Source organism: Meleagris gallopavo, chromosome 16 (genome assembly GCF_905368555.1).
Source record: "Meleagris gallopavo chromosome 16, MGAL_WU_HG_1.1, whole genome shotgun sequence".
Lineage (NCBI taxonomy): Eukaryota > Metazoa > Chordata > Aves > Galliformes > Phasianidae > Meleagris > Meleagris gallopavo.
Window position 1 is genome coordinate 9,074,411 of NC_139419.1, and position 27,417 is coordinate 9,101,827.

General features: G+C 38.9%; 1 protein-coding gene and 1 long non-coding RNA gene across 5 annotated transcripts in view; one reads left to right on the top strand and one right to left on the bottom strand.

Moving 5' to 3' along the window:
* The first annotated feature begins 1,296 nt into the window (after window positions 1-1,296).
* On the top strand, window positions 1,297-21,952 carry TEKT5 (tektin 5). The gene is made up of 7 exons (XM_019620713.3): window positions 1,297-2,022; window positions 2,759-2,842; window positions 4,459-4,529; window positions 5,149-5,292; window positions 7,959-8,181; window positions 18,718-18,872; window positions 21,617-21,952. Exons 1-7 carry the CDS (start codon window positions 1,462-1,464, stop codon window positions 21,828-21,830), a joined length of 1,452 nt encoding a protein of 483 aa, XP_019476258.2. The 5' UTR covers window positions 1,297-1,461; the 3' UTR covers window positions 21,831-21,952.
* Window positions 14,359-27,417, bottom strand: part of LOC146543251 (uncharacterized) — a 56,107-nt gene continuing 43,048 nt past the window's right edge. For all 4 annotated transcript variants that reach the window (XR_014886814.1, XR_014886812.1, XR_014886813.1 and 1 more), the window contains one exon: window positions 14,359-20,338. This is a non-coding gene — a long non-coding RNA (uncharacterized LOC146543251). The remainder of the gene's footprint in view (window positions 20,339-27,417) is intronic.

Sequence of the window (27,417 nt, forward strand, 5' to 3'; positions counted from 1 at the left end):
ATAACAATAATTTGATTGAAATTACCTCTCCTTTTCAGCTGAAGTGTAATATCATGCTAGTGGTCTGCAACATAATGCATATAAATATGTATCTTTTTGTTTTCCCAAATTAAAGCAAAAACACAAAAATAAGCTGATTCCAGTGAACCTGATGAGGTTCAACACGGCAAAGTGCAGAGTTTTGCACTTGGGCAGGAGGAATCCCAGGCATCTGTACAGACTGGAAGGAGCAGTCCTTGAGAGCAGCCCTGTGAAGAAGGACCTGGGAGTCTTGATAGATAAAAAACATGAGTCAGTAATGTGCTCTTGTGGCTCAGAAGGCAAATGATATCCTGGGCTCCATCAGAACAGGGGTGGCCAGCAGGGACAGGGAGGTGATTGTCCCCCTCTACTCTGCTCCCCTATGAAGACAGGCTGAGGGAGCTGGGCTTGTTCAGCCTGGAGAAAAGAAGGTGCAGAGTGACCTTATTGCAGCCTTTCAGTACCTAAAGGGAGCGTACAAACAGGAGAGGAATCAAGTCTTTGAAAGGGTTGATAACTGCAGGATGAGGGGAAATGCTTTTCAGTTGAGGGAGGGGAGATTTAGGTTGGACATCAGGGGGAAATTCTTTACAGAGAGAGTGGTGAGGTGCTGGAACAGGCTGCCCAGAGAGGTTGTGGATGCCCTGTCCCTGGGGGTGTTTAAGGCCAGGTTGGATGGGGCCCCAGGCAGCCTGGTCTAGCATTAAATGGGGAGGTTGGTGGCCCTGCATGTGGCAGGGAGGTTGGAGATTCATGATCCTTGGGATCCCTTCCAACCCTGGCCATTCAGTGATTCTGTGATTCACAGGTATGTATCTAGAGAAGGAGCGATGATAGCAGCTGTCTTGCATTCAACCTAGAAGAAATCTGCACTGATTTAAGGACACTTAGGATAATACACTTAGGATATACAGTGCCTAGATACAAATAATTATTTATATTCAAAATCCCTGGCACAGAAGATGATCTTAGAGCACTGGATTTCAGGAGCTTTTTGCCAGAAGCCTGAAAGGAAAAACTACAAAAGTAGGTTCTCCGAGAAGTGACCTAATGTTTAAAACATGAGAAAAATCACCAGGAGAGAAAGGTACTGTTATTTGCATGTGCATTTGGAGCAAACCATCTGCAAACCATCAGGAGAGACTGAGACAACACCCAGAGCCTGTGCTTCGGTTCAGGCTTGTTTCTAATGCAGCAACAGACTGATACACTCATATTGCTTGGACGCAACTTGCAATTCACTCAAGGCAGGCCCAGTGAAGGCAAGCCCACAGCTCCATCTGGAGGGAGCCTTCAGTAAACATTCTGAAGGGTGGAGCAAAGGCTATGGAATGCGCGATGGCCTCGGAGCCCTGTGACACCACTGTGTCACTGGGTGCCCGCAGCCAGGACAGCCTGCAGCGGGACTGTCTGAAGGCGGCTGCCTGAGCCCTGGGCACGATGGAGTTTTTGGGGACCACGCAGGTTGCCAGCTACTGTGGCACGCGGAAGAGCTGCCTGTTCCCGGACCCAGCCCCCACCAGCACCACCAAGGACACCTACCAGTCCTACTACCTACCAGGATACCGCTACCTCAGTTCCTGGAGGCCCAGTCTGCTTCACAGAGTGGTCTCGGTCCCTCCCAGCTCTGCTGAGCTGTTCAGACCCACTGGGCGGCCACCCACTGTTCTGCCCACCTTGCGTTCTGCCCTGCATTCCCGCTACAGCACTCGCGACTGGCACCACGCAAACATGGTTCAGTTAAAAGGCTCTGAAGCCTCCAGGTACTGGGCTGGAAGGCTGAACACTGATTCTTTGCGACTGATGCAAGATAAGGACCAATTGACTCATCAGATGCAAGAAGACAGCAGCAGAAACTTGGGAGAGAGGATCTCTAACATTGATTTCTGGAGATCTGAGCTCGCCTATGAGCTAGAGTGTCTGCTTAAAGAGACCCAGGCCTTGGAAACTGCCAAGAAGCGGCTTGAATGTGCTATAAGTGAAATGCAGGCGCCGCTGAAGGTAGGTTTGACACAGCTGCTTACTTCATGACTATGGCTGAATGGGAAAAATAATATTTTTCTCTCTGTTGAATACTATTATAATTTCCACCGTTGTCACCAAGACAGACCGTGGTCAAACATTACCCTTGGTAGGAAGGAAACTTGGCCACCATGGTCACAGGTCAATACAGGAACCTACGAGGATGCTTCAATGCCTTCTTTCCCTGTCTTCCCACTCCAGGAGGTTGAGGCTCCAGCAGGCACAGGCAGTCATCTCTGTGCCTTCCAGGAGAGCAGGCAGTGGCTCAGTGAGCTGCAGTATTCCTAGGCTCCCTGTTCAGTAATGGTTATGCAGTCATTCTCTAGAATGTAGATACAAAACTTCCAAGCTTTGACACTGAGTAAGGGTCAATTAGGAGAGATGAGAGTCAGGGATTTTGCTATGGATAAGTGTAGAACATAGGTGTTTTAATTAATACATATTTAAACAAAACGGGCAAGTTGTGATGTAGGCCTTGCTGCATATTACTATGCAGCTAATCAAATGAAAGCTTTGGTGGCAGCTAATCCCTAGAAATATGTATTAACAGGTAAGGTAATGAACCACAAAGACTCATCAGTTTTGTGCAGTGGAGCCATCTCCTATTCTGTTTCACCCTCAATGGATATCATTTGTCATGTCAGCTCCGTTGTCCCTTCAGCAAAGTTTTTCACTCTGCAGTGCCTATTGCATATGTTCTTTGGTTTGCTTGCAGACAGCCCTGGAATGCTTGTACTACCGTGAGAAGCGGAAGGAAATAGACTTGGTTCATGATGATGTGGAAAAAAACCTCATGAAAGTAAGATTGGACTTCCTAGTTTATTTTTCAAACTATGAGAATAACCGAAATCCAACTAAATGTTTATCAAGGCAAAAGCATTAGTTCATAGCTCATTTGGAAGATTGAAGGTAAGAGAGGAGAAAAGATGGGTTAAAGGACATGCAGTGGGAATGATTGATATTCTGTTCATCCTCCCTGGCACAAGAGGAACAGTCACGTGTCTATCTGAGGTCCTCTCCAGTTTTGCCTTCTCCTATGAAATGATGTAGAAACAATCTCAGAATTGTTTTTTAGGCCATGTTCTATAAAATCTCTGAAGTCCTTAAGGGCTTACAGTATAAAATAATTGTTTACTGCCTTGCTGTTTGTATAGTCTTACTGAACAAGGAAAATGAGGATTGTAATGATTGCTAAATCTTTCAAATATAAAAGAAAAAAACCAAATAAGTACCATTTTATTAAGATTTGAAAGAAGTTATATTGGAAGCATAACAAAACTAATACTAGGAAAGAAAATGATGGGACAATGCCATTTCTTCAAGTACTTCTCTGGATTAGAAGATTACAGAAGGATCTGCAGACCAGCTGAATAACCAGAATGTTTGTTCAGAGCCTACAGTGTGCAACTGTACTAACAACCAGCTCAGCAAGAGAATGAATGGCAGGATGAAACACTGCTTATTCTTCCAACATGACCAGATTAAAAAAATATTTTTAAAAATGAAAAATAAAGACCATTTGTCTGATCTCCCAGAGCACTGCTCTGATTATGGAACAAGATAGATAGAGTCAGTGAAGGCCAACAAAGGCTTGTTTTGTAGTAACAGCAGAGTCACTTGTGAAGTTTGTCATTTGTATATGGTGCAGGTACAGAGACAGAACTTGTCATTTTAATTTTGGGGTGTCTTAATGACTTCCAAATAATTTAAAGCTTTTTTTTTGCTGTTTCAAAACTTAATGATATGGAAAAGCTGTTCACACCAATAAGAGGGTCTCTTATGCCAAAAAAGGGTTTCTGAAAAGGAAAGAGAATGGATGGAGTACCATAAGGTTGTTTGAAGGACTGTAAGTATCACGTTTGCATAGTTTGCAGTGTGGTTTGTTTCAGTATTTTTTATTAATTTTAATCTGAGTGGAAACTTGGCTTTGAATTTCTTTGACTAATATTTATACTTAGAAGAGTTTTGTATTATTTATATCAAGGAGCCTACTTCTGAAATTAGATACATTTTCAACCTATTCTGCTATTCTATTAACAGTGTTTATATTATTGTAAAAAATGTAACAGCAGTTAGAGAGTAGTTTAATAGATTAAGGCTCATGTTTCAAGTATATTCATTATACCCAGCCTAAGAAAAATTTGTCCTTACGTCTATCAGAATGACTCTATCCATTAAAATGTACTAGAAGTTTGACATAATATAAAAGGCCATACAGAACCAACTCCAAAGATACAACTTTGTGGCACTGAGGAAGATAGGGACAAAAACACATCCTTTCCTGATCCACACATTCATTTCCACATCCACACATGAGATGATTTCAATATCTAGAATGCAGAACTAAAAGGATTTATTCACTAAAGCAAATGGAGTTTAAGGAAGGGACTGACATCTGGATATTTTCCACTCTAGGAGGTTGATATATACAAAGATTGTCAAGAAATACTGGCAAAACTTGCACAAAGAATCAGTCATCAGTTGGGGTAAGTATTTACATTTAATTCCTGTTTTAAAGACAAGAAGCTAAATTCAGCGTTGGATGGGATCTAATGACAGATTGAAAATTGCAATTGCAAAATCAGAGGCTTAGCCTGTTAGATGCTCCTTGCCTTTCACTTCTAATTCTTACTAATAATAGAATTTGTTAAGCTCAGAAGAGCAATACCTATCATTTAAAGCACAAATTGAACGAAGATAATTTGCCAAAGATTCAAAGATTTCTCCCATCTTACAGCCTTGCTAGCATGAAAGCTATTACTGAATGCCTACTCTCTTTTGCTCTGAGGCTGTCCTGCATGCCACACAACAACTATCTCTTGTTTTTCACCCATGTGGTCACTTGCCATCAAAATGACAAACACCATTCCGTGCACAGAGTTAAATGCAGTTCTTTGGGGAACCCTCAGAAGCTAAAAGGTGAGCAGGGTGAAGTGGTACAGCAGCTCCCTCTAGCTAAATTACAGTGCAAAGCATTTTCATGCCGCTGTAAATGCCAGCGAATGATATACTGAAGCATGGGAGGGTGTTAATGAAGGCAGTTAGCTACGTAGTACTAAAGCTTTAAAGATAGTTCAGATTAAAGTAAGACTTTCCCCTTCACAGCATCAACAGAGATGCGCAGCATGCCCTGGAGCAGGATCTTTCTGACAAAAACTCAGCCCATTTTATTGACATGAAGTGCTTTAACCTGAGGAACACATCGGACAGCATCAACTTCTACCATGGAGTGGAGAAAGCAGATGGGACGTGAGTACAAGTGGTCGCTGCTGTCTTCTCTTTCCAAGCAGGAGCCTGATTACAGCACAAGTTCTAGCCTAATATTTGAAAAGTGGCGGAAAAAGAAGTGTCTCTCTGTATGGCCCTATGTCTTTCCTTGGTGTGAACCCTCCGTCATCCTCAGTCAGTGCCTGCTTTCTAACAGCTGCTGTGGTTGGAGAGCAGACAGAAGCTGACAGTCTGCAGCACCTACAGCATTGTGCACTGAGCTGCTGCAGAGAGAACAGTCATTTACAAACATGTTGCAGCTGACTCGTTGCCTTCAAACTGCTTCACGCAGATACCACTTTTTGTTTTCAATTTATAATCTTCTGTGTTCTTCAGGTGTCAAAACGCATGAAATCAAAGCAAAATATAGCTAAGGTATGCAGTTAAGTGCAGCGGGGTGAGCAGCATGCTGGTGAACACCAAAGACTATATTTTTTTTCATAAAAATAGCTTGGATTATTTGGACATTAGCCCATCAAGATGTATAGGACATGTATTAAATAGTATGACTGAAAGGATTTAATAGGTTTTAGCATGACTGATTGAAATTTTGCAGTTATATACAGTTTTAAAACTGTATATCATAGTTTACTTATGAACACCTGCATCCAATTCTAAAGTATTAGCAGAAGAAAAACAACTTGCAATAGAGGGCAGTGTTTTTGTGCTAATGACTTGTTAACGCATTTCTCACTTGAACAGAGCAGTATCTAAATGGTGAACATACTCAACAATTTCAGATGATGGCGACTCTGTCTTGTTGAACAGTGCAGGGAAAAAATGTGCACTATTTGTTTACTAACAGAACATAAGATCACCTCATTCACTACTGAAATAAGGGAGTAGATGAGAAAAACTTGGCAGGAATTCTGCTGACTCCAGTCATACTACCTACTCGTAGTACTAGCAATGAAAATAAAAATATGCTTGTCAAAGAACTGGATTCATGTGGATAAGTTTTACAGCCCTTTTCCTTTTTCACCAACCATAATCCAAAGCAATGCCATTTTTCATTAACATCTTACTGAAATAATATGGCAAACTGAGACGTACATGCAGCACTTGGGAGCAGAGCAGGTGTTTTCTGCCTGAATCATTCAACAGAGCCAGCCAGATAAATTACAGTCTGGAAAAACAGTGTTAAAAAACAGATCAGGTATTAAGTATTTAAAACCATCAAGATGGAAACCTTCTTGGGAACTCAATTTTCTGATCAGAAAATGAATAAATACATCAGACCAAAAAAAAAAAAAAAACAAAAAAACCGCACAGCAACGACAACAACAAAAATCACCAAAACCACAAACACCCTACAGAAAGTACACTGAGATTGGTTGGATAAGTTGTAAGCACTGACAGCTCAGCCTTAATACATTGAGTTATGCAGTCTTGAAATCGTGTTGGGTGCCTGAAACTTTTCAGGGCAACTACTGAAATAAATGCGTAGTACTAAAGATTTCCAAATAGCTTAGGAAAATCAGTGCTTCAATTTAGAGAGATAGGGATACCCTTGAAAAACTGGAAAAAAAAAGGGGGGGGGCACTGAGAAAACAAGCCGTGGCAAAATTCAGTTATTTCATCCCTTAATATTAAATCTCAGTTTTCAGTTAAAATCTAAAGAAAAAAATATGAGACTCAAAAAATGGCAAAACTTTCCCTGCAGGTTTTAACATACAAGCCTAGTTCTTAGAGGGAAGTTTTGCATAAAGCAGGATGTTTAAATGCAGGCAGAAGTTTTTCTCAGCCTTTCCTTTTGGCAACTAAAACATATGTACCTTTTCATAAAATATTTTATTTTATTTTATTTTATTTTATTTTTATTTTTTTGATTGAAAGGCAGAGTGATCTGGTAGGCTGAGCAATGCATTAAAGAAGGCAGTGAATTTAACTCCAAAGAGGGCAGCTTATACAGCACCACTATTTCCTGGGGTCTCAGGCAGCAATCTTAGGGCTTTACAGACTCCCACTCTGGAAAAATTCGAGTCTGAGATGTATGTTCAATTAAGGTAATTAAGGCCATCTGTGAAGGCTTGACAAAAAACCAAGAGTCCTGATATTTTTTTGGCTACACGACATTGCAGAGGGAACATTCTTGGCTGGCATTTTTTCTGTGCAGGAGACCTTTATTCAGTTTTTCTATGTCTATTTGTAGACTTTCCCATAGCAATGTCATTTCTATATGTCTCATATATATTAATAAGTTTAAGAATAATAGGGCCATAAATTAAAGCAGAAGCGTTTATTATAATGCATGGAAAAGAAAGAGGATGGAGATCCTACAAATAACAGAGATGGACAGTGATGGAGCAGGAAGAAAATTCCAGTTTTCCTTACTCTGTCCTAGGTCAGTCAGTGAGTTATCCATCTTCCTGCTACCATTCTTTCTGATGATTAAGACTACTAGGAGAATCAAAGCCACATGCTTTGCTGCATGGGTCATATATTTCTTGTGATGTAGGGCTGTTGATGTGCAACAATCCTGCTCTCATGGTTAGTTGGTTATTTGCATTAACTAGGTGGGCTTCTCATGTTTTCTGGCAGTTGCTGACACACAGCTCAGTTTCTCCACGATAAAGGCCTTGGGTTCTCTCAGGCAGTATTTGAATCTAATTTAATGATGTACAATGTACTTTTATTTTCCTTACTAGTGTTTCAGTTCCTGCAACATGGGCTAAATTCAGTGAAGACAATATCAGGTGCTCTCAACATGCAAGGGCCAACTCTGTCAAGCTCCGGGAGGATACAGAGGTTGCACTGGAGAGCACATCTGAGGAGCTGTGGAATCAATTTGTCAGCACCAACTTGGCTTTTAACAGTCGCATTGCCGAAGTAGCTGATGCAAAGAACAAACTCCAAGCACAACTGGCTAAGGTAAGACTCACTAAGCATTGGCAGCTGCATATAATCCTAGATGTGCATGAAAGGCACAGAAATCTCTAGAGTTTACATCCTTCTTGAATAAGCATCTCATCAAAAGTCATAGCTATATTACCTTTCCTCAGGTAATGCATTTGCATCACTTGCAGCCTGAGAAGAGCTCGCTCAAAGATGAGCAGCCTGAGAAGACAGAATTTTACAAGAAACCATACAACATCTGTCTCATACCAAGAATCAGTGTGCTTATGTTCTTCTGCACTTTACATGTCTAAAGTGGGGAAAGATGTTTTAAGTTTTCTTCGTTTTCCTTTCCTATTTTTCATTTATTGAGGCTATTCCTTGGCGATTTCCTGAGCAAAGAGTTTTGTTATTTTTTTTGGTAAACAGTGAAATGACTTTGGAAAGCACACAAATAAAAAGGCCCACAAACATTGTAACATTCTTTTTCTTTTAGAAGAAAGAGAATATTTTAAGTTTTTGCACTTTTGTTCTGCAGCAGTAAAAGAAAAGTTCAGAATTTAAAAATCCTTACGTTCAAATTGTTATGAGTTTGCCTTTGAAACCTAAGTTCCCAGTTGTCTTTCTCCTTTTAATACAATATACTTTCACATCTTTAACCTGAATTTTAGCCTTGGTTATGCTTCAGAATAGTCTCATATATTGGGGTGGTTCAGACAGTTAACTTCTCAAACATTTCTTCTTTCTTTTCATGTTATAAAAAGGAGAAATAGTACTGAAGGTGACAGAACTGTATTAAATTCCATCTGTAAATCCTTTCCAGTCAGTTTTCATGGAAAAATGTAACTTGTTGGAAATGAATTTTGAAACATATTCTAAAGTTAACAAGAGATTCTGCCTTTGTACTGACAGATAAAATCTTGTTAAACTATCAAGACTTCTGTGTTATTCATGTGACTTCAGTCAGAGTTCACTGAGTTCTTCCACTAAGACTCCTTCTCTTATAGAGGAGGCTCGTGCTCACTCATTTGTTTCAATGCACATTTGGAAACAATAGAGTTTTCCTGCCATTCTATTTGTCAGAAGTTGTTTAAGATGTTTTCAGTTTATTTTTAGGGACTTGAAGGAAAGTGCAAACCAACCAGCTAAATATGTGTGAAGTCACAGCACATAATGTTTTCTTCTGTTTTTTTCCTGCTTATAAAGCACAAAAGATGTTAAATGTAGTTTTTGTGTGGTTTGGATCTTATATAAGTGAAGCCAGAGATAGCATTTTATCCCTGAATTGACTATCCAACTAAGTTTCTCATGGACTTAATCTATGAATACTTGCTTCACATTTTACAGTGACTTTGTATAAAAGAATATAAGTACAAAAGGTAGAATAGGGCCTAGGTGTGGAATCACAAATTGCAGTGTGAAATATCAACATACTATCAAAGATTTGGTCATCGTGGCCAGCTCAATGCTGACAACTTGCAGATAATAGAAGAAAAAGTGGCTTATGTCCCTATGCTGTCACACTGCTGGATTGCAATAAGAAGTGACTGGGAGAAACTGAAGTAATCATATCTGTATAATTAGGTTGTGTGATACGCATGGATTAAAAAAGTGTCACGCAGGATGGCATTCCGTGAGCTACTGCTGCTATGTAGTGATGAGTTACAAAGTGATAGCACATACACAGCAGAGACCTTCATCTCAAAGTAATGTAAAAACAAAATGCTGTAGGTTTACAAAGCAGAAGCGCTGCTGGTTAAGGAGTGGATGAAGCTATATGATAGAAAGCCTATTAATTCTTTTGCTCATGATACCTCAAAAGGACAAGAGAAAAGAGAAAGAGAGTAAGGAATGAATGCTTATTTAACGGTCATCTGTAGCTAAGCAGAGTGGATTATGTTTTATTCTTTCTCCAAGCTTGCAGTATTGTCTGTAGAACTTAGAGGAAAAAAAAGTATGGCTAGGATATGCTTTAATAAGACAACCACAGGAGCAGCTAGGGCACAAGGCTGTCCCTTAAACACTACCATGCTTTGGGAAAATGCAGCTACTACAGTTCCTTTTCCTTTCACGTGCAATACTAACCTATTAACCACAGCGGGTGCCACAATTTCGTTTTCTTGTGTTTAGAAAATGGATGACTCTTTCAAAGGCTGTTTTTGCACTTTGGCTTCACAAGCAATGAATGTCAATATTAGAGACATCCTTCCTTCTGCCAAATTCTTTTCCAAGCTAAGCAGTCTATCTCCATGAACTGGGAGGAGAATGAATATAGAAAAAGTTTGCTTGGAACCAGGAAAAGTTATACATTTAATGAGATCTGAAGCTCATTTCTGAATGAAAAAATAATTTTCTGCTTTGTAAAACAGCCAAATCTCTTCCAGACAAAAAGCTACACAGGGAACTTCCTGTAATCATTTGTTTCTAAAATCACAAAGGAAAGAATAATAATAATAATAAAAAAATAGCAGAGTAAATAGTGTGAATATGGTGATGATAAAAAATGACCACATGTTGAAATAACACATTTTCTTCTGTCTATATCACTTACATGTAAAAGATCAGCTGGGTAAGATTATGAACCTAATGCCTCAGTTTGTGGTCTCAGCATGTTCTTCCTCCTCCTAAAAAAGTACCAAATCAGTATATATAAAAAAACCCCAAATATAAAGAAAATCAGCAATTCATTATTACTCTGTTTAGTTCTATTGTAGAAACTATCTTCCTTTGTGTCCAGATAAGTGTTTTCTATTTACCAAAAGGCGTCTGATGTCTCTATGTAATAAAGGCATCCTGTTGTTTTCACTTCTATCAAGAGTTAGGCCAGGAGTTTTGCCAGGACCTTCTCCATCAATGACATAATGTCTCCACTTCAGGTTACAAACTGTACAAGTCTCAGAGTAATAACTACACAGCAGTACATCTGCTTTTTTAAGCATTTTTTCTGCTGCTAGGATGGTGGGTGGACTTGAACCTCAGTTTCTACCATGTTTCTGCACCATTTACCTTGAGTTGAATAGCAGATCTGAAGAAATTCCCTGTTGCAACTGACTGAGATTCTGACACAGCTTTTAAACTAGGTTTGCACTATAAAGTGTCCGCACGTCATGTTTAAAAGCGCATGAACAAAACATGTACTTGAGAATAAAACTTCATATAGTTTGCCTTCACTACGTACACTTCCCAATCCAATCAGGACCAAGGGATGCAGTAAAGAACTCTTCCTGTAAGGCATCTGATAAACAGACATGAGAAAATTATTTCGAGAGGAATGGAGCAAAACCCTCAACAATAAAAGTGCTTGGCACTCTGCTTTTTTGTATCTAAGTTAGTCCAAACAAGACCACTTTATAACATAGATCACCTGCTCCACCACATTTTTTACTATGAACCTCCACTAATCTTCATTTATTTAGAGGAATGGCTTTGTAACTTACAGATGTATCATCTTGGGTTAGATCAACTGTGACTTTATCTTTTATTCTACTTGGAGTTCAGCCTTAAGGTTGGTGCTTGAAATGGCTCCAAGTTCAAATCAGGTTTCCAAGTCAGTGTAAGAGAGGTCTCCAAAGAGCATTGTTTGCCAGTGATTCCAGCTTGCCTTTCTGCATTCGCAGTCCAGCTGCTGTCTGCTCTCACTGTTACTCCACTGATGTATTCAGGAAACTGTCTGAGTTCTCTTTACTTCAAATTTTCATTGTCTGCTTTTCCTTCCTGACACTTCTTTTGGGGAAGCTGTTGAGGCTCACAGCCCCCAACTCTATCAGTAATCTGGGAAGTGATTTGCCTAGGAAAACAGTAAAAATGGATTGAAGTGCTTCTGTATGACTCTGAACAGGAATCTATTGAATGCAGAATTTAGGAAATGCTTTTCCTAAAAACTTACTTTATATGTCTCCCTTTCTAGTTCATGGTAGGGCTTCCATGATGAATTATCCTCTGCCCTCTTTCGCTTGATTTTTCTCTAGCAGGCTGAGACAACTTGCCATCTTTTCAGAAACTTAGTACAGGAAGTATGGGTGTGGTATAAAGCATTTCCTACTGCAACTCTGAAGCCTGGAAGTCATCACAACTGCAAGAAGGATTAAAAGAGTGGAAACCGGGCAATTGCTTGAATAAGTTCCTCAACTTCCTCCTTAGTAGGATGGAAAGGATGATGTTAGTAGCACTAGATGACACCACTTGATTTAGGTTATTCAAATAACTGTTAGGGAAGGGGCACAACACTTGCTAAATCTACAAATAGCTCTATAGAAGCCGTCAAAAACAAAAGAAGAATCAGTGGCGAGAAAGAACAAGACAAATCCAGATGGAAAACATACACACTTCTTTTTCAAAGCAAAGGAATTCATCACTGCAACAGTTTACCACAGATAGGTGACTTCATTAGTGTGAGGAACTGAAAATCAAGGTCAAGATGGCTGGTTTATGTAAAGGAATTGCTACAGGGTAGAGTAGCATCCTGCAGGCAGTGTAGGCAGCTAAATAACTCAGACTTTCTTCTCACCCTGAGATTGAAAATGTCCTATTTCCATTTTTATCCCAACTGCATAAGTCTGTCATTAGTTTGTCTTACCTGATTCTGGGATTAATCTTGTCTTCTGAGAATTCTTGTGAGAATCTGGATGGCATAACCATAGATAACTGAGGTTCTGGAGGCCAGAGACAAGGAGCTCTTGCTGGCCAGGATTAAATCCTGAACCAAAGAGGGTATCACAGCTGTGCTGTTTCACTGTCACTGCGCTCACAGCGAATGTAGCTGTTTGGGGATGGAGATATTATTCAGGGTTCTAATCACAGTGTGTGACCCTCGTCAGGCACAGAGCTGTTCTGGGACCAGTATTTTAGGGTAGTGAACAGCAAATATAGCCCACATAATTCAGTGTAGGAGATGGTGGTATGGTAAGTACAGCATGCATCACTACAAGAATCACTCAGTTTATGATGAGAGAAATTATGATAAATATATTTGACATCTGATATAAAATCTACACAAATCTTTAGGAAAAGGAGGAAAAGCTTTTATCATGGTAGCAGCCCCTCATTAATATGTTTGCATCTATTTTCCATAAAGTTAATATTAATATAAATAGTTACCTTGGCTTCCCTCTCCTGGAAATAACCAATAGGACAGGATGTTTACATGCACTAGGTCTGAGAATCAATCAGACCAGACAGCAAGTGACATATTTACACAGCCCAGTATTTATCCCATGCCTAAACACCAGATTATCTCAGTTAGCACTGTACAAGATAGAACACCTGCACTGTGCTCAGAGCATTTGTATGCTCAGAGGCAGAGCTGCCCAGCTCCTCCCTTCCTGCAAGGTTTGCTATTCCTCTACCCAGGAGCACAGGGATCAGAAACATGCTAGAAAAACAGATACATATTCAGTAAAACCATGAAAAAATATCCACTCATTCCAGTAAATGAGTAGCCCCAATTCTGAGTATTTCCATTCAGTTCATTGAGAATGAGTGCTTTTAGCAATGGTTCCCTCTTACTTATTTTTTTTTTACCCCTGGGGTGTGAAAAGGCAGTATACTACATCAATATATGATGGAAATTAATTCTTTCTTGCCTTTCTGCTTGATATATTTTTACTCTATACTCGAAGAAACTACAGAATTTTGTTTTAGTAAGTTGCTCTATCACTTACACAGATTATTCTCTGAGTTTCCATCCCTCACACATTTTTTTTTAAATTAAATTCAAATGTATTTATAAATTAAAAAACAAGCAACTTGTTATCTTAACACCTATTGAATATATTTATATGATGGCTAGAGGGAAATACTGAATATTGAATACATTTTATAGTTACACAATCGTCTTCTAATTCAAGACATAAACCTACTTGAGTTTGTAAGTAGTACAAAACATAAAGCGAAAGCCAAGAGAACCTCAGTGGCAATAAAACCAGGAACTGCCCTCCAGCCTTTGAAATAATTTTCAAACTCCTCAACTGTAAAATTCAGAGAGAAGCCCTCCTACAGCTGTTGAAAAGGACACAGCTCAGTCTTTCTCAGTCTTTCAGATGCAGGGGCATCTGGAAAGGCATATTTTAGGAGGTGCCTGTGTGAGAGGCACGAAGAAGGGGTGCAGCAGGGTTGTGAGCTGAGGGATGGAGCATGTGTGTAGGAGAGGGAGCTCTTTCCCCGGGGCACTTTTCCCACATAGGCTTTCATCTTGGACCCCGGTGTATCCTCATATTTTTATACCCGTCTCTGTTTGCTACTTTTTTTCTCTTCCTCATTTTATGCCTTAACAACTCAGTAATTTGTGGTTTCTGATGCCTTTTCCTGGTGGCTGAGTATATACTTCGTTCACTTAATCTTATCGTTTATTATGGGAACCTGTTTGAGAGTAAAGTTTTCAGACGATTAATGAAGAGTGACTCAGAAGTGGTTGGGAAGGTGTGTGCTGGTTGGTCTAAGCAGCTCAAACATGCCTGGAAAAACCTGTTTGAAGGAGGAAATAGATATGCATATACTTTAGACTTTTACTTACAAACCAAGAGAAATTTCACATGAAAAGTAAGGCAATAACTGGAAAACAAAGTTAGATTTATGTCTCCTAGAATGGTTGCTTGGTCTCACGAAATCATAAAGGCTTGCTCAGACTGGATCAGAGTGCTAACTATGGGCAAGGGGAGAAACCATTTAGGAGAAAACTGGCTTCTCAGTCTGCCACACTGCAGTGCACTACTTCATGGGTTAGCTAAGTGGCACTTACTTGGGGGTAGGCTGGAATCAGAGTAATGCATTTGGATTATCATGAATCCAGTGTCATTAACTGCACAGTGTCTTCTCACACTGAAGGACATGCTCCCAGCTGCTAAGTAAAGGCAGCTCTGTATTGAAAGAAAGTAAGCCTTTGCTGACGTTGCTATAGAAGGCAACTTCTGGTGTTATTTGTAAGACTGCTTCAATCACGTGTGTGACCTAGCGGCTCTTCTTCCAAGTTGTACTGGATCCAGACTGTAAAAATCATGGCCTTGGTGAGGTGAGAGAGCAGCAGGAGAGCAGTTTTCTAGAAGCTCTCAAGTATTCTGCAGCACAAAACTTTCCTCATGTCCTGGAAGGGAAAGTTTCCGGGTGGGCAGCTGCCTGAGCCAATCCCTCAGCACGGTTTCTTAGGAACATGCTGCTCAGCATTTGTTGTTTTTGCTTCCTGCCTTTGGAGGCCATCCAGAAATGACGTATACTAGTGCAACACTATCTGGTGATCGTCCCCACCAATCAGTTTATGCACTGTAGATTATCTAAGTCATTTTATCCAATGTGTGTCCCGAATGAGTAATCAAAAAATGTTTGTACTAAGCTTCTGTGATGCTTTAGAGGTGGTTCCCCCGAGGCCATTTTACTTTGCATGTCTGAAATGACAGCACTTAAAAAAGAAACAAGGAAAAAAAATGACAACATACAAGGAACCACATCCACTTACATGCAGCCAAGCAGGGCTTGAAGATAGCTGCATGACTTTGTATTTGAATTTTGAGTTAGGAAGTAGGTTTAAATAACTTTTTTTTTTTTTTTTTTTTTTGGAATGGTGAGGGATTTGCTCAGCAGTCTTGGTTGTGCATAGTGCCCTTGCACACTACTGGCACCAGGACTTGTGAAGTCATGTGGCACAAGGGTGCTTTGTCGTGACTGTGCATTATGCAGACAAGATGTTATAAGGGCTGGACATACAACTGTGAATTTTAGATAAAAGCTCACTTCTTGGTACCAACAAACAACTGGATTCTCAATAAAAAGAAATCAGAAATTAGAGCCTGCCCTTTTTGAGCATTGTCATTGTGTGAATTTGCAGACCATGCAAATTCTAAATACTTTGAGTCTAGATACAAGAAGATACTGGCTTATGTCAGTTATATTTATGGTAAAATGCATGTACAACTTAGTATTGGAAAAAGAGAGAACAATGCAATCTCTGCATCTGTGTCACTCAGGTAACATCCATGTGTGTTCTACATCTGCTGTGGGCAGTGAGGTCCAGTTGGACACAAACTCACAGCGCAGCACAATCAGTGCCCTGCAGGAAATGAACCTCAGGATTGATAAATTACAGCTGAAACATACGGGTTTGTGGTCTAGTGTTGGCACCAGTAAAGCTCAAATTCTGAACCAAATAGGCCTTACTCAGAAACAGGACTGAGAACACAAGTCCTCTGTTTCACTGTAAGTAGAAAACAAATAACCCTCCCAAATCCTTTCTGAAATTGAAACATAACTTTGTCCAGTTCTTACTGAGCTGAGGTGATGTGTGTTACGATGTTTCATTGGTTTTACTTTGATTTGCACATTTTTTTTATTATTTTAAAAATCTACTTACAATTTACTATAAACTGTAAGTAGAATTAGTGTAAAAAACCCAAACCCTCACAAAATCCCACTGCAGGTAACATAACCACACCCCAGTGAACTTGGCTCACTTGCTCGCAGCAAGGCGTAGCATGGGAAGCGCTCCTGCAGTGACAGAAGCTGTAACATAAACACAGGAAAGGAGGACCCTGCTAAGCAGTGGGTGACCTCCAGAAGCACTGCGTGCTCTTCCCTCACAGCCTTGGCACATCCCCACAGGTTGATATTTTGGTTGGCAGTGAAGATGAAAGGTGTGGACAAAGGGTAGGACTGACATGTTTATAGAATCCCCCTGACATCCCTTTAATCCCCAGCAGCACACCTGGGAGCTGCATCTCACCTCCTCCTCATGCACATGAACATACACAGGATTCTCTTAGAACATTTCTAAATGGTGACATTCTTGCAACAGCACAAGTTCCTCAAATTCTGCTTCTCCTTCTAATCGGGCAGCAGAAGATCCAAATCCTGTGTGTTTTCAGGGAAAAGGAAAGATGTGGACTTCCCGCATAATGAAGGCATCTGTCTTCTTTATGTCTTATTCCCTTGTTGTTGGTTTTTTTTTAATCTACAGAAATAAGTATGTAACTGGTAAAATTGTAGACAATATAGGAAACAGTGGATCTAACAATGTGCTTTTACTGTAAGTAATTAGTGTGCAAAATAACTAGCTACCAAAACACATTGATCTATCTGTATAAATATTTCCTGTAAAACACAGCTTGCTTATAGTGATTATTTAATTAAGAAAGATCTGTCACATTGCCCTACTACACCACATAACCAAGCTCTTATATTTGGGCTGGTGTGTAGGTTCCTGGTATCCTTAGCCCTCTGGGTTTTACCTATAAACTTTCAGAAGCAAGAACTAACTCAATTTTCAAACCACATGCATCATTAGCTTAGTGTGATACAGCTTCATATGTAGGCAAGATCTAAACAGCAGCATAACTTTAAGCACATTACGCCATTTTTAATGGTTGCTGAAATTCAAGTTGCATTGATTTTAGTAAACTGGTTGAGAAACAATGTCAGTTCAGTTTGTTCTCTCCTGCCTACAGGAAGAGCTTGAATTTGTTCCCTGTATTGGCTGCAATTGATTGTGATAAATGAAAGTAATGTAATAATCAACTAGCTAGGGAACGTTATTAGAATATAAATATTTCTTTCCTGCTCTCTATTTTACGTCTGAGCAAAAAACTTCTCCTTTGTAGTTTCTTCCACTTTTTAATACCGATGAAAACAAATAAAAAGTACTTGCAGTATGCTGGGGAATAATACCACGATATAGTAATATGCGCTGCAACTAAGAACTATGCTATTCTAATTCTGTGGGGCTCTCCTTTTTGATGTTGTTTCACTCCATACTGTCTCCATTTAGAGAAAAAAAAAAAAAAAGTTATTTCCTCTACAGCTCCCAGAGACTTTTCAGAACTTCCAGAAGTTAGCTTCAGTACTTAAAAATGACTTACGCTTATACATACTTGCAGCAAATGTCCCCCAAATACTTGTAGTGTGCCACTATTTCAGGGCTATTTCATGTTTCATGGCTTTTGAATTTTTATGGGGGAAAAGGAAATAAGTATTGAATGAAAGTTTGAATGAAAGTGAAAGTTTGTTGAGAAATTTTATCTTTACCAAAATGGTCCCTGATCAAGCAGCAGTTATTTTATTTGGGAGAAAAAGTAGATAATGAAGCAAATGGGAAGGGAGCCTCTAAGTCTATAAACACTGCCTCTACAAAAGTGGCATTTCACAAAAAAAAACAGTTGGGATTTTCCCATCACTATAATTCAGTGCTTCTTTTCTGCTTGTTATAAATTTATATTCCAATTTATATTCCAATTAAAAAATTACTTCATGTTATAATAACAAGAAAAATGGTTTATTTCTTAGTAGAAGTCGTTCTCCAGCGTTGATACCCAGTTTTGCAGGAACAACTTAATTATATTTTTTAACAGCATTTAATGGCCTCTGGCTCTCCCATGAGCTGTGATTGCTGTATATCCTTTGAAAGAAATTGCAAGATCAAGCCAACAAATTATACAAATATGTTTGATTGCTGTGAGGTTGTAGAAATCTCCTCCCCTAAATCAAAACCAAATGACACGCCAGAATGGAAGCAGTTCCGATAGCAGTGTTTAAAGGAGAGTTAAGTTCTGATTTTGGAAACGTGAGGTTTACAGAAATGATGTTCTTGTTCAGGTACTTCAAGAAATCTTCCAGACAGAAGATACAATCATGCTACTGGAGAGATCCATAATGGCAAAGGAGTACCCACTGAAAGTGGCTCAGACACGCCTGGAGGGAAGAACTAGGCGACCCAATATAGAACTATGCCGTGATGCACCTCAGTTTCAGTAAGTAGAGGCCAGACTACCCCGTCCCTTCCTCAGTCAGCAATTCAAGAAATTTAACAACAGCATGAATTAATTCAACAGATTAGAGTTGTATTCATTATGTGACTATAAATCCTGGAAGAAAGAACTAAAATCCAAGTGGCTATGCTGAAGTGTAGTTGAGTTTAGAGACCCTTTCCCAGAACAGTTTGGTGTTCAATTGCTTGGTGGTGGCTGATATGCTTTCGAAATTGGTCTCATGTTGAGTGGAACTTAGGAATTGTGTTTAATTCAATTCAGGATGAAACAACATTTCCTTCACAAAATAACTTACTTTAAAATTTTTTTCCCAGGAAAAATTCTGTCTTGATGCAAAAAATATCTAATGGTCAGACCCCTTCAAAAGTTATTTCTCAATTACAGAGAGGCAGTATCTCTTTCTTCATGAACTTGTTGTTTTCAATGCTTTTATCCAATATAGTGAGTGCAGAATCATTGTACAGATTAGCTCATCTGCTCATTTTAGTTGTGGGAACCTTCTAGCACGCTGGCATCAGCTTGCTGATCCCTGTGCTGTGGTTCATAGAACAATGTGCGTTATGTCTTTCTGGATACAAAAAACAGCATCTCAGACATTAGCCTTCCTTCCCTAATAAAGGAAGGGTCTTCTGAATTTTAATCCCATTTTTCTCCCTCCCCAACAAGTCTTCAGAGTATTCTGTGGTAGTTTTCTCAAGGAATACTGTAGCTGGAGTGAATTTTGCAGTCCAGCTAGGGAATTTTTGGATATTTTATTGAAAGCAGGAAGCTATACCTTGTTGACATTTGCCTGTATCAAAATCTTACCACATGCAACACTATGAGATTACTGAAGTACATTATGCTTGGTCTGAGAATTTATATTAGTTTTCCAAATGCTGTTTTGTCAGCTCAAAAAGCTTCTATTCAAACCATTTGGATAGTTTTGTTTGTCTTTTTATATCACACAAATCATACCTGTTCCAGATGCAGTTCAGCTGTGAATAAATAAAAGCTTCTGATCTATGCACAGTAGCATTCACTTAGCACTTACCTTTACTCTGGGAGCAGATCAGTTAACACTTCAGTTACCTTTGTGCCATCGATTAGGAATACAAATAAGCAAGTATCAATAATTTATTTAAGAAAAGCCAATCACCACCACCAAGATGGCTTTAAATATTACTGTACAACTACAGTTATTACTCACTCAAAGTCTGTTCTCACTTCGTCCCTGAAGATCTCCTCCACAAAATGTCTGCAGCATCATGATTGATATCAGCTGAGTCATCAGGACTGTGTGTGTCCAAAATAAAAAACTTCTTTGAGTTAGGATCAAAAATGTGCTGAAGCAGAGGGTCATATTATTCCTTCTTCCCATAATTGCCAATGATATTGTTGATGTTCCAAAGGATCTTGTCTCAGAAAGTTTGGAAACTTCATTTGAAATCACTGGATATTTTCTTCATCTATAGTAAAAAGATATAAATATGAAATTTATGTAGGGGATCTGAATCAATTCAGCTCTTACCAGCTTACAGGTTATATAAGAACTTAACATGCAGTTACACATGTATTCAGAAGTACTTTAAGCTTAATGTACACATAATTTTTCCATCAGTCTGATACGATTTCCAATCTTTCAACCTAAATATCTATGCAAGTACACTGTTTGCTAGACAGCTATATTGATAATTATCATATCTTATTCTCCTTCCTTTGATGAGTATTAATTTTGTTATGCTACAGCTCCCTAAGCCAGACCATGTTGTTTTGGATGCTTTAGCTGATCTAAATCTTTGAATGCTACGTTCTTCCTAACTGGGATTGGAGCTTGAAATTCTGATAGAGGGTATTTGAAATGTCAGCACTTTTTCTATCACAGTTTTTGGCTGAGCTTATATCTCAAATAAAATATATATATTTTTGAGAAACTCCAACCTGAGAATGCAAAACCATTTACTAATTCATTTTGAAATAATTTGTTCCACATATTTATCTCTTGGTTTAAAGCACAAAGATATTCAGCTCAATAGGGAAAGAAAATATCAAATGAACCACTTCTTTGTAACATGTAAATGTTATCTGAGTTTGCTGTTTATTTAAAAGGAAGTGCTGATGTTGGCATTTGTTCTCTGTGTGTGCTGCCAACTTTGTAGTTTAAGGGATTAGACAGAAAACAAATTAACAAAGTCTAGTTTTTCTGTGCTGTTCCATGGTGAAAAAGCTGGGACTATCCCAAAACAAGTTGAAGTGGATTCTGGAGAAAATAAAAGTTTCTTAAAGCTTACAGTGTTTGGCTTATTTAATAAAACATTAGATAGCACACCAGGTCAACAGTATTAAAGAATTTACCCACTCAGTGATTATGCAAGGATCTTTGCCAGGTCTGCATAGGTAGGCCATGGAACTACACTGATGGTCTCCAGAAATGCATACTATAGAACTCAACCTGGCCATGCTAGCCCTAGAGATGCTACCCAGACAGGAGACTGCAGGTGAGGAAGATAGCATTCAGGATGCTGAGTGGCTTAACTGCTATTGAATGTCAGTGTAAGCAGAAATTGACACTTCTTACAGGTGCTATGGAAGCCAGTTTGGCGAAGAATAGGTTTCGTATTGATTCAGTCCAAGAGGGTCTGTTTGAATTCTGTCTGAAAATCTGATCTGTCCTTTGTGAAAAAAAGGCACGTGGTGGGAGATGGCTAAAGTCATTGGAGCAACCTGTCCCCTTCTCTTTTTTTCAGGCTTGTCACTGAAGTTTATACTATAGATGACACCTTACAGACCTTAAAGAAACATCTGCAAGAAGCCCGTGATACTCTGCAAATGCTACTTCACAACAAATCAAAGCTGGAACACGACATTTCTGTGAAGGCAAACTCCTTCTTCATTGACAAGAAGTGTATGGAGATGCGCAAAACCTTCCCCTGCACCCCACGGCTCATTGGCTACATTTGAGCAGTAACCTTTGATATTTCTCATGCATGATATAAAAGCTGCAAAGGTTGCAAATATTTCCTGAAGGAAATCATTATTTTGTTGGGGTTTTGTTTCTTTGTTTGAAATCCAATAGAAATAAACCAACCAAAATCAATACAGTGCTTCTTTCCTTTGAACAACTGCGTAATCTCAGCTATAGATGCTCCATGGAATGGAATTAGTAGATCTATTCTAGCAGAATCAGACCACACTAAAATGACTAGAGAAATGTTGCATGATTTGTGAGTTACTAGCTAAAGAAAATTATAAACTGACATCCCACACTTTTCAACAGAGTAAGTACAATACAGGATTTAACCCTCTGGGATATTGTGATGCCTGTGTTTCAATCCTTGTCTGGAAAAGTCACATTTGAATGCTTACCCATCCTTCAACTCTTTCTGTCTAGCAGACGTAAATTTGGTGTTTGCTTGAAATTAGAGGAGGTTGAGCAAACTTAATTCATAGAAGAAAATCTTGTATATTTATATGAACTTTTTATGACCAGTGTTTGCCTAAGACTGAGAGATCTTTACACAAAAATGCGTACTATCAGTAGATGTCAAAGGACTTCATGAGCACAGACAGTACCACTGTTCTTCATCACTTCATCAGGTGAAGACAATGAAGGCTGAAATGTTTATAATGCAGTAATCTCAGTGAAGGATTTGAGGAAGCACTAGTTTTAACCCATGTTAAAGCAGTCTGACTTTTGAACAAATGGACTAAAAATGTTTTTCTGTTATTTGTGTTTCTCTGCTGGGTTTACGTGCCCTTAGATACAGCATAATCAGCAATGCACAATTCTAGCAACTGAGCTGCTTCCTGCTACCTTGGTCCCACAAGGGTCCCCTTCACATAACAGCTCTAGGAACACATAAAACACATTTTAACTGAACCAAGGCCAAATCTGAAACAATGCTTGGTTTGAAAGTTGCCTGAACAAACTGGCTCTGTTCCTCCTCTTTTGTTTTGTGGGGGTGGTGGCTTCACCCAGCTCCCAACAGAAGTCACATTGCTGGGGAAGACCGAGCTGTGCAACTCTGTACTTCCCTGCAAGTTAACCGTGACTCTCACGGAGTGCGGTTGTGGCTGAGCCATTTCACACTCCATTTTACTCCTCAGTTAAAAAAAAAACAAACATTTCCTGTTGAGTGTCAAAACATTTACACATGGTATGTTTCTATAGATTCAAAATCACAGGAAACCATTTTGCAAGATGTGACTGGGGAGTAACATCTAGATGTATTTCTGGTACTCGTTAAACTCATTTCACATTGGCTACTCTGCACCTTCATTTTCTTAATTAAGATAATTCCTGCATCATGGCGATGAACAGCGCAGACTGCTCCATCCAGCATTGTGTCTCCAGCTCTTTGGGAGGAATTCCCCAGGTGTGGGAGAAGTTCCAGAAACACAGTTTGTGTTAGTGATAGCAGCGCAGAGCATTTCCAGGGCTAATGGAGGTAGGGGGGACTCACTGAAGACTTTGTTGGCAATCTGGTTGGAATTAATGGTCGTGTCTTACTGCCTGTTACTCTGAAACACATCATAACAACCTTCTAGAGCAGAGTGAGGAATCTCATTATGTTTTGTTTCTCAGCAGGGAGGACTGTTTCCACTGGTAACGTTTTCCTCCCTCTGTATGCTCTGCTATGGAGGCGAGGGAAATTTTATCACTTGCTTCTGTTACCACCAAACTGTAAAGTCCTTGATTTGCATTTTGTATGTTATTTTTACAGCGTATGAAGAATAATATTAGCACTGAGCTGTTAAATATTAACAATGGTCCCACCCTATTTATCAAACACTGACAGCTGACCATGCAGAGGACTAAAAATTATTTGGAAATTTTAACATTCTTGAAGGCATCAAATAAATTTCTAGAAGTTGGAGTCTTTCCCAGTTCACACAACTACTCTAATAGCTAGAAATAGTTTCTCCTCTTCTTATGCCAAAAACTCAATTAAGAAGCATACAGTAGAAGGAAGGCACTTTTATGAGACTCAAATTCTTTTAACAGTTTTATACAGAAAAAGAAACAAGGAAAAATCTTTTCCTGACAGCAGACAGCATCACTGAGAAGTCCTGAATTTGTAAATTTGGGGGTTTAGGGATAGAGATGCTGGAGTTGAACAATGGCTCTGAACATCACTAATTCCAGCTCCTCCCTCTGCCTTTCTTCAGCCACGTTCTTTGCAAGACCTCAGCTCTGCTTTTTGGGTGGAGTTCCCTCTTTATTGTCAGTACAAACAACGCTGAACTTGTCTGAACACAGTGTGAACTCCTACTAGGAGTAACTGCCTAAAATCAGGGATCTATGACAGATATTTCCATTCTCTGAGAGTGGCGTTCTGCATGAAAACAGTAACTCCCTGAGGTTCAGCCTCCATCAGTAAGAATAAACTTTTTTGGGTTCTGCAAAATAAGAACAGAATAGAAGATAATTTTATGTCCTAACTATAGCTACCAGAAGATATAAAGTATATCAACCTAGTGGAGTATATTAACCTAGTGGAAGTATATTAACCTTAGCGAAGAAAATGCTCCAGTCTCTCATTAGTAGTACCCACATAAGCAGCACATTTATGTTTGCCGATAATGTTCAGATTCATTGTAAAAGTATACAGTTTTCTTTAGGCTATCCAACAAAAGGGGGAAACTTGCTTAGGTTATAAACCTATATAAATTGGAAAAGGCTGAAATTTTTTTCTAAATTTTAGAGGATGGAGATAAGTGAGTATTTGGTTCTTGGAAGGCTGAGTTGATAGGTAAGGCAGAAAAGCTAGATTATAGTCTTGTTTTGTCACTGAGTTAATGTGTAAAAAAATTTACACAGCCTTGAAAACACAGTTAATATTATTTGTGATGGGAATACATCAAAGGAAACACATTTCTAACAAGCATAAAGATACCTAGATAAATCTGAGAATCTCTTCAGAAAACCCTAAAAAAACCCAGAACATAAACATCTTTTCAGGCATTTTTTTCCTTTTCTTTCATGGATCTCTTCTTATGAACTGGATCCTTAATTAACCCACAAATCTAATAAGCAGATCCATAGAACTTGAAAGATAAGATCTGTTTTATAGCAGATAAAGTAACACAGAGAAGACCAAAACCTGTCCCTGCCTGTTTCAGACAATGAGATAATTTTAGTTCCAGACAAGCTATTTCCTAATATTATCTAAACTATAGCTCATAAAAGTTTATGGACTCAACCTCCAAACAGAGCAAGAAAACAATGGACCTAAGTATCTTCAGTAATGATAATGCCATTTCAGTCCCACATAGTTACTGATTGCAATGAAGATAGCTCATGTTACCCAGATCTACCAGTAGTTTATTTCTCCTATTTTACTTCATTAAATCACACCAAGGAAGTAAAATGTACCCCATAGAATTTACAGGTGGTGTCCATTCCCAGTCAGTGTCTGCGATGGTTCTCGTAAGACAAGTCATCCCAGCAGAACCACCGAGCCAGGTAAGATCTGGCATGCATGAAATCAGCACAGGATGTTAAGGTGTGTTAAGGAGACAAAGAATGAATATTAACTGTGGAAAAAAAAAATGCTGATTTTGAAGTTACATAGAATTTCACATTTTTATAATATTATTGGACTTCCATTTTGTTAAGGAGGACAGAGTGAGAGGCCCTTCACAACATTTGGTATTTTTCCACTTCCTGACAGTGCATTTGGTATGTCCAAATTTTACCAAGAGTCCAAGGATGTCCAATTACACTTTTACTTATAGCACATGCAAGGCCACTGATGTAATATGAATATCCAAATCAAATGAAGAATACGTGCCAGTAGTTTGGTAAGTAATTACTGCCTCAGGTAGGATTCTGCTCTGATTTACACCTTTGTAGTGCTGAATCTCAAGATGCAAATCTGGAGTCAAACCTTCAGTCTTTGAATGTTTGCACCATCCTGCAGCCAGTCCAGCAAACACTGAATTCACAGAACCACAGAATAGTTGATGTTGGAAAGAACACCTGAAGATGTTCTAATCCAGCCATTCCTGCACAGAGCAGTCAGCTTGGAGCTGTTGGCAGGCTGTGTTCATGCAGTTTCTGAATAGTCCTAAGGATGGAGACTCTACAGCTCAACTGTAAAGAAGGTTTTTTTTCTCACATTTTCTCACATTGCCTGTAATTCCTGTATTTTCACCTGATCCTACTCTACCAAGTATGTCAATATGGCACTTATCTATATTATGTTCAGTAGAAATGAGGTTTGGCATTTCTGTCTCCTTCAATCCTGATTAAAAGTAATCTGTTAGATAATTGAGACTGTAATCCACAAGCAGCTATGATACATGACTGTCACTACACCATATATATGGTTTTGGACCATTTCTCTTCATCATTGTGAGAGAAAGTACAAAGGTCAACAACTTCCATAAAAGAGGTTAATTAGAACATGAGGATAGAAATACAGCAAAGGCAAACATAACCAAACCGGATGGCTCTGGATCTGGATTTCTACAACAAAACAGTAGTCAAAGTAGTAATGTACAAATTACCGTGAAATTTTCAGTTTATTTCTGCAGTACTTGGCTCAAATTCCGTTTTTTTTTTAATTATTATTTTTAATTGAAGGAAATACGTGCCAAGGAGAGTAGGGGCTTCTTGTTTAAACCAAGAGATTCAATTCTTACAGTAAAAGCACAATCAACTCCAACAAAGAGATAAATAACCAAATGACAAAGAAATAAATAATGCTTTACTGTGCAATAAAGAATTTAAATCTACAGACAATGCAAAACAGCAAATCTTTCTTTCACTGTGCACTGCTTTGAAGTGTTAAGGATTGGTAAAAACTTCTTGACACTGAGTTATGATTGTACAGCATGTCAGAACATGCTTGCTGTTCTAACTTAAGTCATAAAATAACCGCTGCCTCCTTATTATGTGCATTACCAGTTCAGATCTGTTCTCTGGCCCCAGGCCTGCTGAAATCCATGCTGTGAAACAAACCTTCTATTAAAACCTGCTCAGGAGAATAAGACACAAGCCAGACTTGTCTGAATACTGTTTGTCATAGGAAAGGCCCTCCTAACTCTTTGGACGTTATAGCTCTTGCTATTTTTCAACTGAAATTCATAAATGTTTACCCACTCTTCCTATGATGTCCTTTGATCTCTTACATTTTTTTATTTTTAAAAACACAGATAACATTCCTGTATCCCTATTAGACAAATAAGAAGAGACAACACAGTAGCCTGAACTGTTGTTTGGATTTTCTCTGAGGATTTATAAACACAAAGGCAGTCCTTCATTGGTTGCCAATGCAAAGACATTCAGGTTTATATAAAAGACCTCAGAGTATTTTATCTAAAGCCAACCTACGCTATACAAATGAGAGCCCTGACCAGTGTTGTTTGTTTATTTGTTTGTTTGTATGAAGGCATTTACTAGTTTATTACTATCACCAAAGCAACTAATATTGAGTGGAATTTTTAGAGTTAAAAAAATTGAAAGGAAATATGCCTAAATAAACAAGGCAGAGGTTGTCTTCTGGTGGGAAATTTCTTAATGTTGTGAAACAAACATTCATAA

Coding starts and splice junctions, on each gene's coding strand:
- TEKT5 (XM_019620713.3), top strand. CDS start 1,462: ATGGAGTTTTTGGGGACCACGCAGGTTGCCAGCTACTGTGGCACGCGG. Junction 8,182..18,717: donor TCCAAGCACAACTGGCTAAG/GTAAGACTCACT, acceptor GTTCTTGTTCAG/GTACTTCAAGAAATCTTCCA. Junction 18,873..21,616: donor CGTGATGCACCTCAGTTTCA/GTAAGTAGAGGC, acceptor TCTTTTTTTCAG/GCTTGTCACTGAAGTTTATA.